This window comes from Poromitra crassiceps (assembly GCF_964638095.1).
Source record: "Poromitra crassiceps genome assembly, chromosome: 20".
NCBI classification, from domain to species: domain Eukaryota; kingdom Metazoa; phylum Chordata; class Actinopteri; order Beryciformes; family Melamphaidae; genus Poromitra; species Poromitra crassiceps.
The window spans coordinates 19,087,330-19,104,353 of NC_139637.1; the positions used below are offsets into that span (position 1 = coordinate 19,087,330).

The window sequence follows — 17,024 nt, forward strand, 5'->3', positions numbered from 1 at the left end:
TTCCACTTCGGGATTTCCATGTTACCAGTTCAATGCAGTTCAGTTCACTCAACAAAAATACTAAATTTTCCGGGATTTCCCTGTTACACAAGACAAATAACTTCGACCCAAGTTAACTATTTTATCGATTAAGCTAAAGCGGCTAAAGCTAACCGGAGCTATTAACGTTAGGAGGATACACGCAAATATGGATCAAACACGGACTTAACAGCATGCAAATGCCTCGGTAGGCGGGAGGACTGGAGGTAACTTCTCTCTGCTGAGTCTGCTCATCACCAGCTGATGTGTGTGATTCAAAGACGCAAGGGGTGTCTTGACAGTCTGGTGTGGTGTGTGGACAAAAAATGTGCCTCGCGACCTGCTTGGAGCACTGTGCCACTACGCTCTATCAGCCACTACTGTAAAACACCCTCCCTCCTCCCACCCTCCCTCGCTCCGGGGGAAAAATGTCGGCGATTGAGCCAGAAACACAGTCTGAATGAAATTGAATGTAACGTTCCCAATTCTATGTATTACATTCTAAAAACTTAACGGCAACATTTTGGAAGGCTAAGCCACACAACTAGCTCGTTGTAATCTAACATCATGCTTCAAAAGATGGAGAACTGGCTGTGTTACGACGATGAGGATGCAAAACATGTAATTTGCATGTTTCGTTCCACCCATGTTTCGTCCACGCTGCCAAATTCAATGGAATGAAACGAATCTTGTAGCCTTGGACGTAGTGAAGTGTTTTTGATTGATTTGTTCATCGGACTCAAAACGGTCTCCGCTGATAAGACACGGAGATCTCTGTTACAGGCAGGCGCTACGCCTCCTCCTGACCAGTTTTAAACATTAAAACACCTGCGGCTTAGTCCAGTGCTGCTTATATATGTAACAATCATTCAATTTAGCTGCTGGCTTATATTGTACGGCTGACGAAAGCAAAGCGTGTGCTTTGCAACACAATGATATAAACCAGGGGTGTCAGACTCATATTAGGTAGAGGGACGGATTTGTTCAACTGAGACCTCATGGGGGCCGGATTTTTTTTTTTACTAAAATCAAATCGACTCATTTACCCATTTACTTCACAAAAGAAATACTGTTCTTTCCATTTCTCTTGAAACTGCCTGCATTCCGTGTCAACCTTTCTCTTTTTCGACAGCATCTTGTTCAGGGGCGGACTGGGATCATAATTCAGGCCGGGCATTAGATACCAAGCAGGCCAGGCTGATACGGGCCGACGCGCGTGCCGGCGTCCGAAAGATTTGGGCCGTTTAAAGCTCAATTTGGGCCGTTTGAAGCCAGATTTGGGCCGTTTGAAGCCCAATTTGGGTTGTTTAAAGCCAGATTTGGGCCGTTTGAAGCCAGATTTGGGCCGTTTGAAGCCAAATTTGGGCCTTTTGAAGCCCAATTTGGGCCAAGTCCAATTTTACAATGAGATGCACCCACTTTAACCCTGAATAAAGTAATAAAACCACTAGTAAACCAGTAGGCGGCGCCTGGCCTGCTGTTCAGTGAGTGGCCTGACTGCGGGCACAATTTTTTTTTTTTTTTTTTTGGCAGGCCAGGCCAGGCCAGGCCACCGGGCATTTGCCCGACGTGCCCGATTATGCAGTCCGCGCCTGATCTTGTTGATTCTTTTGTTTTTTGGTAGGTAGCTGAATGCGCGATTCAATTCCAGCGTGGCATCATGGCGGCTTTGTTTACACCTGATGACCTACTGACATACTTCCTTGTAGTGCAGGTTAATTAACTTATGAATGAACTCTTAGCTTGCTTATTAGCCACACGTAGTTCATGATAATGGGGTGCGAATTTAATAATAATAATAAAAAAAAAAAAAAAAAAAAAAAAAAAATTATATTCCAAAACATCTCGCGGGCCGGATGAAACCTGCCGGCCCGCGGGCCGTATCTCTGACATCCCTGATATAAACGTTAGAGCACAATATGAAAGTTAAACGATGGACATTGAAGACATGAAAATGGGCTGCCTCATGTTTCTCACGTGCAGCATGATCGGCTATGCGATCGGCGACAATAAAGGAATATCGGAAACAGCAGATCACATATTTGAGGTCCAAATCGGCCCATACAGATTGCATGCCGATCAATTGGTGCACCCCTAATGGACACCTTTACTCTCACTCTAAGGGAAATCTTAACCTAAGGTGCTTTGTGCAATTGGGCCCTAGGGACTATCTGATGTACGGCCCTCTACACTGATTGATTTGATTTGATTTGATTGATTGATTGATTGATTGATTGATTGATTTGATTATGGATATAAAAGACAACAAAATCCAAGGGATAAACCTGTAAAAGTGTCAACGCTTATTTCCAACATGGTCCCTGGTCTTATAGAAACAGGACATGCAGTAACACAACAGCATATAAACAATACAGAACAATCGAGAATGAAAAGAAAAAGTGATACAATCACCACAAGTTCAAAAACCATTTCAACGAAAGGCTCAGCACATGACTTTTTCATTTTTTCAGAAGGTTTTTTAAAACCATTCAGAGAATTCACAGTTAGGGATCAGCCTGAATTGAATGACAATAGCTGCTGCTATAGGACTGATGGACTATCTATCTGATGGACAGTGTTTGCATTTAGATGGCTCTTCTGATTGCAGGGCTCTTAAGACGGGAGGGCATTTAAACACACCTTTTGTTCCAACGATGACCTCCAGGAGGCGTGAACTCATTTGGAAGCCTTTATCCCACCTTTTAATGTGATGATGGATATAAAGTATCTACTGTTTGTGTGACATTTTTGGAACTTTGTGTTGCCATTGGCAATATTCCTTCTTTAGTGTTTTTTTTTCCGGTCTCTCTTTCTCTGTCTGTCTCTCTCTCTCTCTCTCTCTCTCTCTCTCTCTCTCTCTCTCTCAGTATCCATGGCTGGACCGTTGGGTCGAGCAAGTTGACAAGAGAGTGGATCATGGGATTAGTTATCAGCTGTGATGGGTTTATGCATGCAATGTGGCTGTGTGTGTGTGTGTGTGTGTGTGTGTGTGTGTGTGTGTGTGTGTGTGTGTGTGTTTACGTGCACGCAACTCGTGCACGGGTATTATAACCCTGTGTTTAATATGGTGTTGATCCGGAGAGATATCCCTCCAGTGGCGAGACAATGCCTTTGCATTTGTGTTTATTATGCGATTATGTCCAGTATAGTAAGTCATCATGTATAACGGTGTGTGTGTGTGTGTGTGTGTGTGTGTGTGTGTGTGTGTGTGACAGAGGTTTGCTGGACAATAGCAGGGACGGAGCTGTTAAATGAGCTTATGGTATGTTAAGGAGAGACTTTTTAGACAGGAAATTGGGACCTCTGTCAATATGATGTGTCTGTCCGTTCTTGTGTAGCCAACGACAGAAAGTCCAGCCAAAAGTTTGGGCATGTTTCGAGAAATATGCCTTTTTTCTGTGGCTCTGAAAAGACTCTAAATTTGGCCTGAAATGATTCTTTTTGACGAGAGGCCCGGGCCAGGCTAATGACAAGGCAACACAGCATGCTAATCCTGAGGTGTCTGAGGGTTCTGTGACATAGCCGCTGCTTTTGGATCTGCTCCAACTCCGGGTTCTGGTCAAGCCGGTCTTCAGGGACGCGTTTCTATGACCAGACGACACAGCCGTTTTTCTATATTTATCTTCGGCTATTGCACCGCACTGTGAGCGGTCAGACGCTCGGCCTGATCCAGAGTGCTGCTGTTCTTAGAGAAATGCCAAGAAATCTCAATCACCGTCATTTCTCATTATGTTCTTCTCATATTCGGTCTTAAAGGGATACACCACTTTGTTCGGGAGTTTAGCTCATTTGCCATACCACCCCCCCCCCCCCCCCCCCCCCCCCCCCCGCATAACCAAGCTACACCGTGTCTTCACCGTCACTGTCTGAGCAGTATGCAGTGAGCTACAGTCGTGAAGTTAGTAAGTATCGCCTTAGAATGGAGGCCAATGGTACACCCGTTCAAAATAACCAAAAACACACATCAAATAGCGCCAAAATACATGTTGTGCTTTGGGTACTACTCACCACAAGATGAAATATTAATCCGAATGCGGAGAAATGATATTTTCTTTAAGGTAAATAAATACATAGCCGGAATTACTTTGTAAACATGGCCGCCAGGCATGCGCGACGCGACATAGCGGAAGCGCTCTTTACAGGCAAAAAAGGAAGTACCTTGGTGTGGGGATTTACTCCGAAAATGATGTTTCACGTAACTATGGATTAATATTTCATCTTGTGGTGGTGATGAGTACCCGAAGCACATGTATTTTGGCGCTATTTGATGTGTTTTGGGTTATTTTGAACGGGTGTACCATTGGCCTCCATTCTATGGCGATACTTACTAACTTCACGACTGTAGCTCACTGTATACTGCTCGGACAGTGACGGTAAAGGCATGGTGTACCTTGGTTATGTGTGTGTGTGTGGGGGGGGGGTATGGCAAATAAGCTAAACTCCCGAAAAAGTGGCGTATCCCTTTAAAATCAGATTTTTCTTAAAGGTCCCATTCCGTGCAAAAGCTGTTTTTACTTGTAAATGCATATATACTGCTGTCATCCCTCCCTGTAATGAGTGGTCACAAGCTCAGAACTGCCACAGTTGGATTTTCCCTATCCAGCTTCCCCCTGCAGTCTCCTTCAAGCCACGCCCCCTAACGCTCTGTTCCCCAGACGGGGTATTGGGACGTCACGATGGTCCTCAAGCATACTGCGCGCGTCTCTCTCACACAAGCTACCTGCACCATTTTGTCTATAGCCACAAAATTAACACTTCTAGCTGGAGCGACGCCAACTGTACGTGATCCAGCAACTGCGGAGGTGCATTCGGTAAGTCTAGGCATTTTGAGATGTCCTCTTTAGCGTAGCAACCGTTAAGTTAGCGATAGCTCGCAACCTAGCATGCTGGTCCACAGACGCTAATCTGATTGGCTGCTGGGAGCCTGGGGCGGGCTCTCCCTCAGCGGCCAATGGGAACTGTTAGTTCTGAATATATTATAGAAACAGACCATTCTTGGGAAGCGACGAGATGAGGAAGTGAGAACTCCGTCACAACAAACGGGGTTGCTATATTTTCGACAAATTAATCCAGAATCATGTTTTATGGACCAGAGACACACGTTTTTAAGAGGTTACAGCTGCACGAATTGGGACCTTTAAATCAAGCGAAACGTTCTGCCAGACAGTGCGCTGAGATCATTCCTTCTTTCCAAAACGTTTTCTTGTTTCAGGAATTTCCATTATGTTTTAATATCTTGGACCACCGAGGCAGATCACCCAAATAGAAAAAAATAAATGACACTTTATTGAAGAAGAAAAATCACAAAAACGAGTCAATTTACACTGGAAACAAGTGGAATAATTATCTCACCCGAGCCCACGTGCCATATTTCTTTTTTACCACTTCTTCAGATTTTACGACTCCATACTGGCTTTAATGACTCCATGTTATGAGGGACAACATTGTTTGCCGCTCTCCACTCTATGACATTATTGCATTATGACTACGTGTGAGTGGCTGGCCCTGGTGGTGAGGTCTGTGGTCTCTTGGTTTTGCTGTACAGTGGTACCACACTACCAACACACCACCACCACCTCCCCCCGCTCCCCCGGCCCACCCTATACACTCCAATACTGTAGCATCCAGTTTCCAAATAGTTTCTCTTCGACAGCAGAGCAGCAGTGTTGCAGCTCCGGGGTCGACTCACACACATAAATCCAGTCCAAGCACGTTTGTGTTATCTATTATAAGCCCAAGCATTCAGTGACAGGTGTGTGTGTGTGTGTGTGTGTGTGTGTGTGTGTGTGTGTGTGTGTGTGTATCTCTGTCTCTGCCTGTGGAGAGTTACTGTGGACGTTGACCCCTTTTTACAGACATTTTTCCCAATGTGTGATGCTGTATGTCCTATCTCATTTCACTAAGATCTACCGCTTCCTGCTTCCTGTAAACAACCTCTTAACTGACCAATCACTCTTCTCGTTTGCTTATAAGACCTGATGCCAGCGCGCTCACAGCGTTTCCTTTGTTGTTGTCGTGCACTTCAGACACACAGTGTGTTTTTCATCATCATATTTTTGTGTAATCCGCTTTATCCCCGGGCCTAAATGTATTGCTTCGAGGCTTGTTGTAACATCGGCGTAGCAGCACGGTGTTTGTTTGTGCGTTATTATTTTTGCCGTTGAAATTAAAATCTATTTAATATAGCCGAAGCTATTCTGGTAGAACTCTCCTTTGGTTTGTCACATGGTTCAAGATGAAAGCAATGTGTCTGCATGCGTCTGCATATCTTTGCGCTTTTATGCGCTTGAAGTACCTGCAGCTCTGCGTGTGCGTGTGCGTGTGTGTGTGTGTGTGTGTGTGTGTGTGTGTGCGTGCGTGTGTGTGTGTAGTGTGTTTCCAAGTGTAAACTGTCAGAGTTGCTTTTGCTCTCTCTGCTAGTCAGCTGTTAAAGGGGTTTGGGAGAAAGAGAACAGGAGGGGCGGGGCCGGGGGAAAAACAGGGTCACGTGTTCAGGGCGTCAGGCTATAAAAAGACTAATTAAAAATGTGTGGATAGTTATGTTGGTGTTGGTGGAGGTGATGAGGAGGAGGGGAGGGAGATATGGGCCTACTAATGTGTAATGGTGCAAATGAAAAGAAGAAGATAAGGGGGAGTGGTAGAGAGTGGGGGGGGGATTGTTTTTCGGGTTCTCTAAAGTAAGGATGACGAGAGGTTCTCTAAAGTAAGGATGACGAGAGTAGGCAAGATCAACTGTGCACCCTCAGAACGGCTTGCTCGAGTGACATCACTGATGACATCACATCACTTTTTACCACGTGCGCAGCCTGTGCAGCGTGTGGTCAAGAGAAGGCGTTTTTAGGGTGAGTTAGGCATTCATTCAGTCAGCCATGGATAACCGTGATGATGTCATCAGTGATGATGCTATCAGTGATGATGCTATTAGCGATGTCATCAGTGCCAAACGTGGGCTGTTGAAACAGCGATGACGTCATCAGTGATGTCATCAATGATGATATCATCAGTGATGCCATCAGTGTCAAACTTGGGCTGTTGAAAGCTGTAGTTTCCTCGAATGGGCTTTGAGTTGCATGAGGTCACCTGGTTGCTACATGACGCACGTGATCCTGGCCTGAAGTTGCCCTGGTTTCCGTGCGCAGCCTGGCCAGCGCGTGGTCAAGAGAAGGCGTTTTGGGGTGAGTCAGGCATTCATTCATTCATTTCAGGAATGGATAACGGTGATGATGTCAGTGCCAAACTTGCACTGTGAACCGGTGATGATGTCATCAGTGCCAAACTTGGGCTGTTGAAGTTTCCTGGAACATGAGGTCGCACGTGGTCCTGGGCCGAAGTTGCCCATTTTATTGCAGTTCAGTGTAAATTAAAAAGAATATTTTGAAAATTAAGATCTAAAAACTTTAGCGGACAATGACTTCAGACAGAAGAGCCAAGTTATTTAACATCTCATTCAACACAAACTACCAGGAAACATCATACAGTAATAGTTATGGTAAATGGACTGCATTTATATAGTGCTTTTGATCCAAAGCGCTTTTACACTGTGCCTACATTCACCCATTCACACACCGAAGATGGCAAGCTACCACGCGGGGTGCTGGCACAGCCATCGGGAGCAATTCGGGGTTCAGTGTCTTGCCCAAGGACACCTCGACATGCAGACTGGAGGAGCCGGGAATCAAACCAGCCGCCCCGATAATAGTTAAATTCCCCACATCTCCACAAAGTCACAGCTGCATCTCAAGCTAAAAACCCTATCTGTAAATCATCTGATCAGAGGGTCTGGCTTTAGTACACATTTCCGAAAACTATTACTGCCGTAGACTGCCGACCAGTCTTCCTGTGACTGTCACCTATGCTGGAACACCAGACACACAGCGGCTCTCACGACTGATGACGTGACGATCAAACTTTTCTCAGTCCCCACAGTTATCGCTCAATGTCAGTAAAGACGATAACGATCCTGTCCATTTTTACACATCTCTCCACCACTGTGGCTCACTCTCTGTTCGCGACGGGCTTCATGTCGTTGTCGTCGTCTTCTTCTTCGTCAGTGGCAAAAAAATCCTCCTCAAAGAAGGATCCTCCGAGACCATATTCCCGAGCGTGGAGAGACGCCTCGTTTGCCATCAAGTGGGCTGAACCCTCGACGAAATTGGCAAACCTTTTTGGGCACCGAAGCCTGGACACGGTCTTCCACGGGCTGGACTCGGGCCCGGCACAGTGCCTCCGCAGCTCCTCCAGGGCTCGCCACGTCTCCTCCTCCCCCTGCTTCTGATACTCCTCTTCGGTCAGCGGGCGACGAGGCTCCGGCTTCCAGCGACCAACACGTCGTCTGAACGTCCGCCGCGCAGCAAGTGCCAGGGAAACTGGGTACTCCAGATTCTTGGCGAAGAAAGCTGCCAGGATGATGGAGAATGCCACTTCCTGGATCTGAACCCCCGAATAAATCAGCAGCATGCCAAGCAGCTGCAGTGTCCACGACAGGATGTTGATGCTCTTCTCTTCCACCAGGGGGCCGTGACGGTAACACACAGCAAAGCTGATGAAGCCCACCACTGCTACATAACCGACAGCCAGTTGCCAGTGTACCCTCATAATCATCTGCAGGTTCCTGAAGACAAGCTGCATGGCGTAAACGGAGAATGACCAGCCGCCAACCAACAGCACATAGAACGGCCTTTTCTTTGGCAGAAAGTGCGCCAGAAGGAACACGAGGATGATGAGAGAGGCGAGCAGGCCTATGGTCACGCCAGCGAGGTAGAAGAACAGTTGACTCCTGCTGACCGAGTCTGCAAAGAGAAACAACAACGCTCCACCGAGGAATACCTTAAACAGGTCCATATCGAACTTGCGACTGGGCTTGACGGTGTACGGAGTCTCGTCGTCAGCGGGGGCCACCTTGAAGCACGTGGCCTCGGGGAACAGGCCGATGCTGATCGTGGTTTCATTGTACCGTTCGCGTATGAAGCCCTGGACCAGGTTCCAGATACTGAAGCGCTCCAGGCCCTGCTGCCTCTCCTCCTCTTCCATCATTTCCACCTTGAGCGGTTTTGAACTCCACACTCGCACCTCAATCCCTGTCCAGGTTTGCTTCCAGCCAGGCACAACAGAGTTGATGTAGCAGAAGTATTTGGACCCTGACTCTGCATAGTCCTTCCCATCCTGCACATTGATGACTTGCTTGGAACCCGCGGCTCGGTGTGAGAGTTGAGCTAAACAAAAAAACAACAGCAGCGAAGCCGTTAATTTTGTAACGCTACTTTCAGCAATGATTTTCGTGCGTCCCGCCATGATGGCACCTGGTCCTCCCCGGCTATCCTCCAATCCTCGAGTGACATCACTGATGACATCGCAATTGCTCGAGCGACATCACTGATGGCATCACAATTGCTCGAGTGACATCACTGCACGGTTTAGAGCATTCAGCGGTGCCAGGTGTATGATTATCGTATTTGTACAATCATTTCACCCTCTGTACGATGTACGATCAATAATGCCAAAATTCCCATAATGTACGATAATTTGATCATTTTGTGACACTTAGTTTTAATCAATATACTAATTTGGATCCTATGTCTGTCTGTTTAATACATGTCTCCTCACAACATCTTTCCACCCAATCATGCATTCATGTCTGCTAGAACAAAGTCATTTTAGTTCCTACCAGTGTCAGATGTGCTGGAATTTCCTACTCAAGTAGAAGTATTATTATTTTTGCTCTTCATGTACCTCAGTGGAAGTACTTAGTGGTGTAAAATGTACTTTAAAAGTAAAAAGCACCTCATTTAAAATGGAAAGTTTAACGTGTTGTGATTAAAAAAAATAGATTTAAATCATCATCATCATCGTCATCATCGTCATCATCATTAAAATTAGCTAAGTGGGCGGGTGGTGTTAGTCATGATTAGCGGGCTGTCTGTTATTCATGATTTGTGACATCATCACTCAGTTATGTCATGAATCAGCAAATTGTGAGGTCACTTTAGCATGTCATCAGTGATGTCACTCGAGCAATTGTGATGTCATAAATCCTTCCAAAAACAAGTTTTGACCCTCGGCAGCGTTGCCAGGTGTACGATAATTATCGTATTTGTACGATCATTTCGCCTTCTGTACGATGTACGATCGATAATGCCAAAATTCCCAGAAAGTACGATAATTTGATCATTTTGTGACACTTAGTTGTAATCAATATACTAATATGGATCCTATGTTACACGTCTTCTCACAACGTCTTTGCAGTCAATCATGCATTCCCCTAGGACAGGGGTTCCCAAACTTTTCCGTCCAAGTACCACTACATACCAAACCAAATTTCCCAGGAACCACTTCCACTGCGTATACCAACCCCCCCCCCCTAAAATAAAATTAGCTGATGTAATCATGCAATAGCAGCAGAAAGGCTAAATGCCAATATAAGGCTAATACTAGCTGGTTCAAAACGGACACACACGGACACACACGCACACGCACACACCTGCCAACATTAGGCTGTGAAAAAGAGGACCCCTTCATCAGTGATGTCACTTTAGCAATTGTGATGTCATCAGTGATGGCACTTTAGCAATTGTGATGTCATCAGTCAGTGATGTCACTCGAGCAATTGTGATGTCATCAGTGATTCCGTTCGAGCAATTGTGATGTCATCAGTGATTCCGTTCGAGCAATTGTGATGTCATCAGTGATGTCATAAATCAATTGTGATGTCATCAGTGATGTCATAAATCATTCCTGGCTGAGGCTATATAAGTGGTGAAGCACGGCCAGAAAGCCATTAACAGAAGAAGAAGAAGGTGGAAGACGGCCACTGCTCGCATACGATAATTTCCCTCCAAAAACGATCATTTTGACCCTCAGGTACGATAACTCAACATTTCCCACCTGGCAACACTGACCCTCGGGTACGATAATTCAACATTTCCCACCTGGCAACACTGACCCTCGGGTACGATAATTCAACATTTCCCACCTGGCAACACTGAGTGCGTTGCTGCCTCCTACATCGCATTTGGTCTTTGCATACGGCAACGATGATGAGTGATTTGCATAATAGAGCGGGGAAGTGAGATCCGATCACAAGTGGTCACTCGAGACGCATGAACTGACTTGAGTAAGTACTTAGAGCTGTCCACTTGTGAACAGATCACCCAAGACGCATGTTAATATACCAGTTCTGAACAGGGCCACTGTCTTTGTCTCCAAAGTGGTGTGTGTTCAATGTTATTCATCACTATGAGTTTGGTCTTGAGTGAATCTGATTGCTGTACAGATTGTTATGAGAGGGTCATTAAATTAAATATAATACACACGACAGTGCACATGCTATAAAAGTCAAGTGTTATCAAGTGTGTACTTCAGATAACCCGTAAATCATTTTAACGCACTGTAAAAGTAGCTGTCATTGTGCATCGGTTTGGATAAGAGCAACAGCTAAAATGTGAATGTAGGTTGAACTTAACTTAGACTTAAAATAAAATGATCCTCTATTGTTACAGTATGTGTCTCTAGTACTGCTCACACACTGTCGACACTTTTGTGCCAACAAACAAAGAGCTGAACAAAGGGGAAGTGTTGTGAGCGTTTCACAATGTTGTCAGAAGAGTGAGCGTCTTGAACGTTTCACAATGTTGTCATAAGAGCCCGCTGAGCTGAGCTTGATGCAAGTCAATGTAAAAGATTGCAGCTGTTTCGCCCGTTACTCTCCCCCCCCTCCCTCCCCTCTTTGCCCCCTTTCTCCCTTTCAAAGAATTTTCATTTGAATGAAAATCCAGGCCCAGTGTTTTGTTGCGCTTGGAGGGGGGGGAGGGGTCCAATTGGTCAGAATCCCTTCCGAGGTGGGCCAATGGGAGGGCAGCTCCCGCCTTTTCCCCCCGCCCCCCGTGCCCCTGCCGAGGCTGCCGGTCTGACGTGTGATTGGCCGGCTGGGAGGAGCCAGACGCGGTATTAAAAACCTGTCCCGTCTGCTCTCCCCACTTCACTGTAGAAGAAGAGAGTGTCGGGCTGGAGGGAGTGTGTGGTGTGTGTGAGTGAGTGAGTGTGTGTGTGTGTGTATCGGTGAGTGTGTGTATGCTTTTGTTAAGCAGACGCACACACACACAGAGAGAGAGAGAGAGAGAGAAGAAGAGTGAGAGAAGCAGGACTGCCAGCTAACTTGGACTTTGGTTCGCTCTGTTTTTAACCCTCTCTCTCCAGGACTTAACAAGCGTCTCCAGCTGAGTTACCGGACAGCTTTTTGTGTCACATCGCAGCTGGACAGCGGGACGGCTCGACAGACGGAGGAGTTGGATAGAGGATCGTAGAGGCTGCTGCTGTGTTGACGCTGTCTTCGCCCCACTTTGCTCGCTGACCGTCATATCAACTCTACGAGACCTGTGTTTGGGTCAAACGGCCCCCCCATCGGCTGTACTGTGACCCCGACCCCCCCCCCCCTCAACCCGCCGTCTAACCCGCTTGCGGGTCACCACCACCCAGCTAATCGAGGTGCCCTGGCCGGGCCCCCGATGTGGAATTTGACCCAGACTGACCCCGTCCCACAAGTATCCTTTCACTGAGCCCCGGACCAGGATAAAAGAGCAAGACGCTCCGAGAAGAAAAGGAGAGAAGTGAGAGGAGCAGCAGCAGAGCGACCGGTAAGGAAGTTAAAGCCGGAGGGAGGGAGGGAGGGAGGGAGGAGGAGGAGGAGAGTGGGAAGAAAGGAGAGAATACAAAAGGGCTATTTTCTTAGGCTCAGGGAGGACATGTGGGAGCTCTAAAAAGGACATTCGCTGACCGTTATACAGCCCCAGTGTTGCCCACCTCTCCTTCTGTCAGCTCTTCTGTTTGTCTCCAGTCTATATACCTTGTATCATCAGGGTCTCCTTCTGTCAGCTCTTCTGTTTGTCTCCGGTCTATATACCTTGTATCATCAGGGTCTCCTTCTGTCAGGTCTTCTGTTTGTCTCCGGTCTATATACCTTGTATCATCAGGGTCTCCTTCTGTCAGGTCTTCTGTTTGTCTCCAGTCTATATACCTTGTATCATCAGGGTCTCCTTCTGTCAGGTCTTCTGTTTGTCTCCGGTCTATATACCTTGTATCATCAGGGTCTCCTTCTGTCAGGTCTTCTGTTTGTCTCCGGTCTATATACCTTGTATCATCAGGGTCTCCTTCTGTCAGGTCTTCTGTTTGTCTCCAGTCTATATACCTTGTATCATCAGGGTCTCCTTCTGTCAGGTCTTCTGTTTGTCTCCAGTCTATATACCTTGTATCATCAGGGTCTCCTTCTGTCAGCTCTTCTGTTTGTCTCCGGTCTATATACCTTGTATCATCAGGGTCTCCTTCTGTCAGGTCTTCTGCTTGGCTCCGGCCTACCTTGTGTCAGGGGGATGCAGGCTCTGTGCAGTAGTTCTCAAAACGTGCGGTCCGGTCCAGTGGTCCCTGAGTGAGGGGGTTCGTTCCAGCAGGGACCTCAGCAAATTGATTGATTCTTTTATTTCCAAGAAAGTCGTGCAGGATAACTACCGCTCCAGCCGGCTCAATGCTCTGCTGAACATCTCACAGACTCAAGGTTCTCATAGAGTGAAGACTATTGCATAAAGTGTGCGGAATCCCTTCTTCTCATTTACAAGAAGTAAACAATTGACGAATGCCCGTGTTGATCATAGTGTCACTGTTATCTCTCTGCCTACAATATGGATAGTCAAGGAATTCTGCACAAAATCATCTAACAATAAAAAATAATAATTCTCAGCTAGAAAAAATAGAATCAAATTCTCGCGAACAGTTGACAGTGTCGTTGACAGTGTCGTTGCTACGCTATACGCTTGGGAAACGGGGCTCACTGTCCTGTGTGTTATTCTGCCCAAGCTCAATGCAACACAGCAAAACATGTCAGTTTGACTGTTGTCTTGCCTGTCAGTGCGCCCGACTGCTATAACATGACTTTAGACCTCTTATAAATAAATTACTGGGGTCTTTTGTAACATTCGGATTTAAATCCAAAGCTCAGACTTGCTTGTTCACACAATTCACGTGCGCTCATTGTTTTGACTTGTTGTGTGTGGCCCCACTTTGGGTTGCGTAACGTCAGGGTGTCCCCAAGGACGGGCGGGGGTCTGTGGCCTTAATGTGGACTAAATGAGGGGTCCTCGATATGAAAAGGGTTGATAATCACTCTATTACAGCCATATATATATATATATATATATATATATATCACATTATTGTATTTAACATGGTGAATCAAGAAAAGCTAAGCGTTGTCTTTCTCTTAGTTCTCTCTCTCTTTGTCTCAGTGTTTTCTTTGCACTCCTCTCCTCTCTCTTTCTCTGCAGCCATATTATGATTTGTTATTTAGCACCAAGCAGCTATTCCTGTTTCATAAGCTTTTTGACTGATAGAAATGCTCTCTCTCTCTCCCTCTCTCTCTCTCTCTCTCTCTCTCAGCCCCTCCAGTATGCCGGTGGAGACCCTGCGGCCCTCATCCGGCCGTCTGGCCGGGGTGCCCTTCACCTCTGCCATGCCCTTCCGGATCCTCAACAAGGGTCCAGACTACTTCCGTCGCCCGGCCGAGCCCGGGGCCCGTAAGCTGAGCGCCGTGGAGCGCCTGGAGGCAGACAAGGCCAAGTACGTCAAGAGCCAACAGGTGGCGCTCACCCGCCAGGCTCCTGTCAAGCCGCCGATCATCCGCAAGCCCCTCCTTCCCCCGGGGATGATGCTCCAATGTCAGATCAGCACCCCTCCGGCCCGCAAAGTTCCCCGGCGCCCAGCCGACGCGGAGAACGCCGGAGGGAGAGAGGGACTAGGCGGCAGGAGAGGACCTGTGCTGAACTTGGACATTCTGAATAACCTGATCAATAATGTGTGTGAAGGACCTGTGGTGGCCTGTTCGCAGTCGTCCTCCTCCCCGTCCCCCTCAGCGTCGTCCCCGTCGTCGGGGGCAAAGAGCATCGGCAGCAGCCTGTCGGCGGAGCAGGAGAGAGGCGCCCGCCTCCTCAACAACCTCAGACCACCGAGCCACGGCACCGTCACCTCCTCCTGCACCTCCTCCTGCACCTCCTCGCCGCTCATCAACAACAACAACAACAACCTCCAGACGCACCCGGTGGAGCCCAGCCGTCGTCCGCCCCCTGTCCCAGCCCGGGCACCCCGCATCGGGGTCCCGCTGCCCTACAGCTCCCCGAACTCTGTGACTGTGCGCAGGGTGGACGTCCGGCCTCAGGCTGAGATCAGGAAGCCCCAGAGGCCCCAGCTGAAGCCCCAGATCAAGCCCAGACAGACTGCCCAGGGCCAGGTCGCTCCACCCCAGGTCCCCCCGCCTCCTCCACCCCAGCAGAACCAACCCCAAGCTCACCCTCACCACCCCCACGTCAGCTCCCAGGCCCTGCCCTCGCCCCCCGCCTACCTGCCGCCCAGTCCCATGCTTCTCCGAGCAGGCATGATCCCCCCGGCCTCGCCCGCCTTCACCCGCCTGTCCAACGCCAGCTCCAGGGGGTCGGCCCGCAAGCACCCCGCCCTGCACCGCTCCAAGTCGGACCTGAGCGACCGCTACTCGCGCGCCACCGCCGACCTGGAGCGCTTCTTCAACTACTGCGGGCTGGACCCGGTGGAGGTGGAGGGCATGGGCGGCGTGGAGCGCTTCACCCGGGCCAACTCGGACATCGTCTCGGTGTCCAAGCTGCGCAGCGTGAGCACGCCCAGCTCCGAGTGCGAGCGGGCGCGCGACGACGGCGCGGACGAGGAGGAGGACGACGCGGCCAGAGCCAACGAGCGGGTCCCCTACGGCATCTCCGTCATCGAGAGGAACGCCCGCGTCATCAAGTGGCTGTACGGCATCCGCCAGGCGAGAGACACGGGCAGCGCTGTTTCTAACGTCTAGACTGACGGAGGGACACTAACGGCAAAGGACAGGAGACGGGGGGGAAAGACAGGGGAGCAGTAGGTGGAGAGGTACTGGAATAAGGACCCAGATTCTTTCTCTCCATGCAAGGCTTCTTATTTATTGAATATTCCCAGTATACAGTATATATATATATATATATATATATATATATATATATATTGTATGTGTACACATCTTCTGCTGCCTTACATCACATTAAGGATAATCCAGTAGTTGTTTTTCTGTGAAGCCTCACACTTGTGTTGGAAAAATCACACAGCAGTGATTTTCTTTTTTTTAAATCTGGGCTGCAAGTCAGGACTGCTTCCCTGGAAGACAAAATGGACGATACGTTTCCCCTCTTTGTTTGGACATGAACACTATTGGTATACGAAAGCAATAATAAGACGGTGTAAATGATGATGGCGAGGATGATGAAGGCAAGAGGATCTTTGTTTTACGGTGGTTCCTCATGCTAAAGGTACTAAATGTGTGTGTGTGTGCGCGTGTGTGTGTGTGTACCAGAGAACTAGCCTGCACAAGGCTAGACTGGACTCTTCTGATGGCACGACGGCGGCATCAGCTCTGGCATCTTCTGTATGTGTGAACGTTGAACGCCGGGAAGGTGAACCACATTGATACTGTGAATTTCACACAAAAAGAAAGCTTCCATAAACACATTTGTATTTTCAAAAAAGAAACTTTTGGCTGTGAGACTGTTATTACGTTGCCGTTAGCATGCAAGCATAACGTTTGTGTACGTACGTTTTGGTCATCTCAACAAAGCACAACTATACTTTTACTCACACACACGGATGATACGCAACTTCGCAGCACAGACGTACGTTCAGGTCGATGACAGTGATTTCAGTAGCAGTTGCAGTTAGTGCTGTCTGTCATGTAACTTTGCTTATGGTTGCGTGTTGCAGCTCAAACACAGTCTCTAGTCTGGGATGATGCTGCGCTGGTGCAGCGATCTCGAGAGCAATCTGTTTACGATGTATGTCTTGGCACGGATGGGAGAGCGCGGTCATATGATGAGGGATGATGTCAGAAGTGGATGGTTGAAGTAAGTGTACTGTAGCATGAAGAAGTGGATTTATTTCGCTTCCAGAGAGAGAGAGAGCAAACGAAAAGATGGCTAGAGGAA

The 17,024-nt window shown here is 47.9% G+C and overlaps 1 protein-coding gene and 1 pseudogene across 2 annotated transcripts in view; one reads left to right on the top strand and one right to left on the bottom strand.

The window, feature by feature from the left end:
* The window catches only part of LOC310795124 (protein FAM110A), a 28,344-nt gene extending 11,784 nt beyond the window's left edge, over window positions 1-16,560 (top strand). The window contains exons 2-3 of the mRNA XM_083657164.1: window positions 12,211-12,647; window positions 14,440-16,560. Of these exons, the coding sequence (XP_083513290.1) occupies window positions 14,450-15,871 (1,422 nt within the window). The 5' untranslated portion in view covers window positions 12,211-12,647; window positions 14,440-14,449 and the 3' untranslated portion in view covers window positions 15,872-16,560. The remainder of the gene's footprint in view (window positions 1-12,210; window positions 12,648-14,439) is intronic.
* LOC310794921 (nuclear envelope integral membrane protein 1 pseudogene) lies at window positions 8,014-9,309 on the bottom strand (annotated as a pseudogene). The gene has a single exon. The product of its transcript is annotated as a nuclear envelope integral membrane protein 1 pseudogene (transcript).
* Window positions 16,561-17,024: the final 464 nt, after the last annotated feature.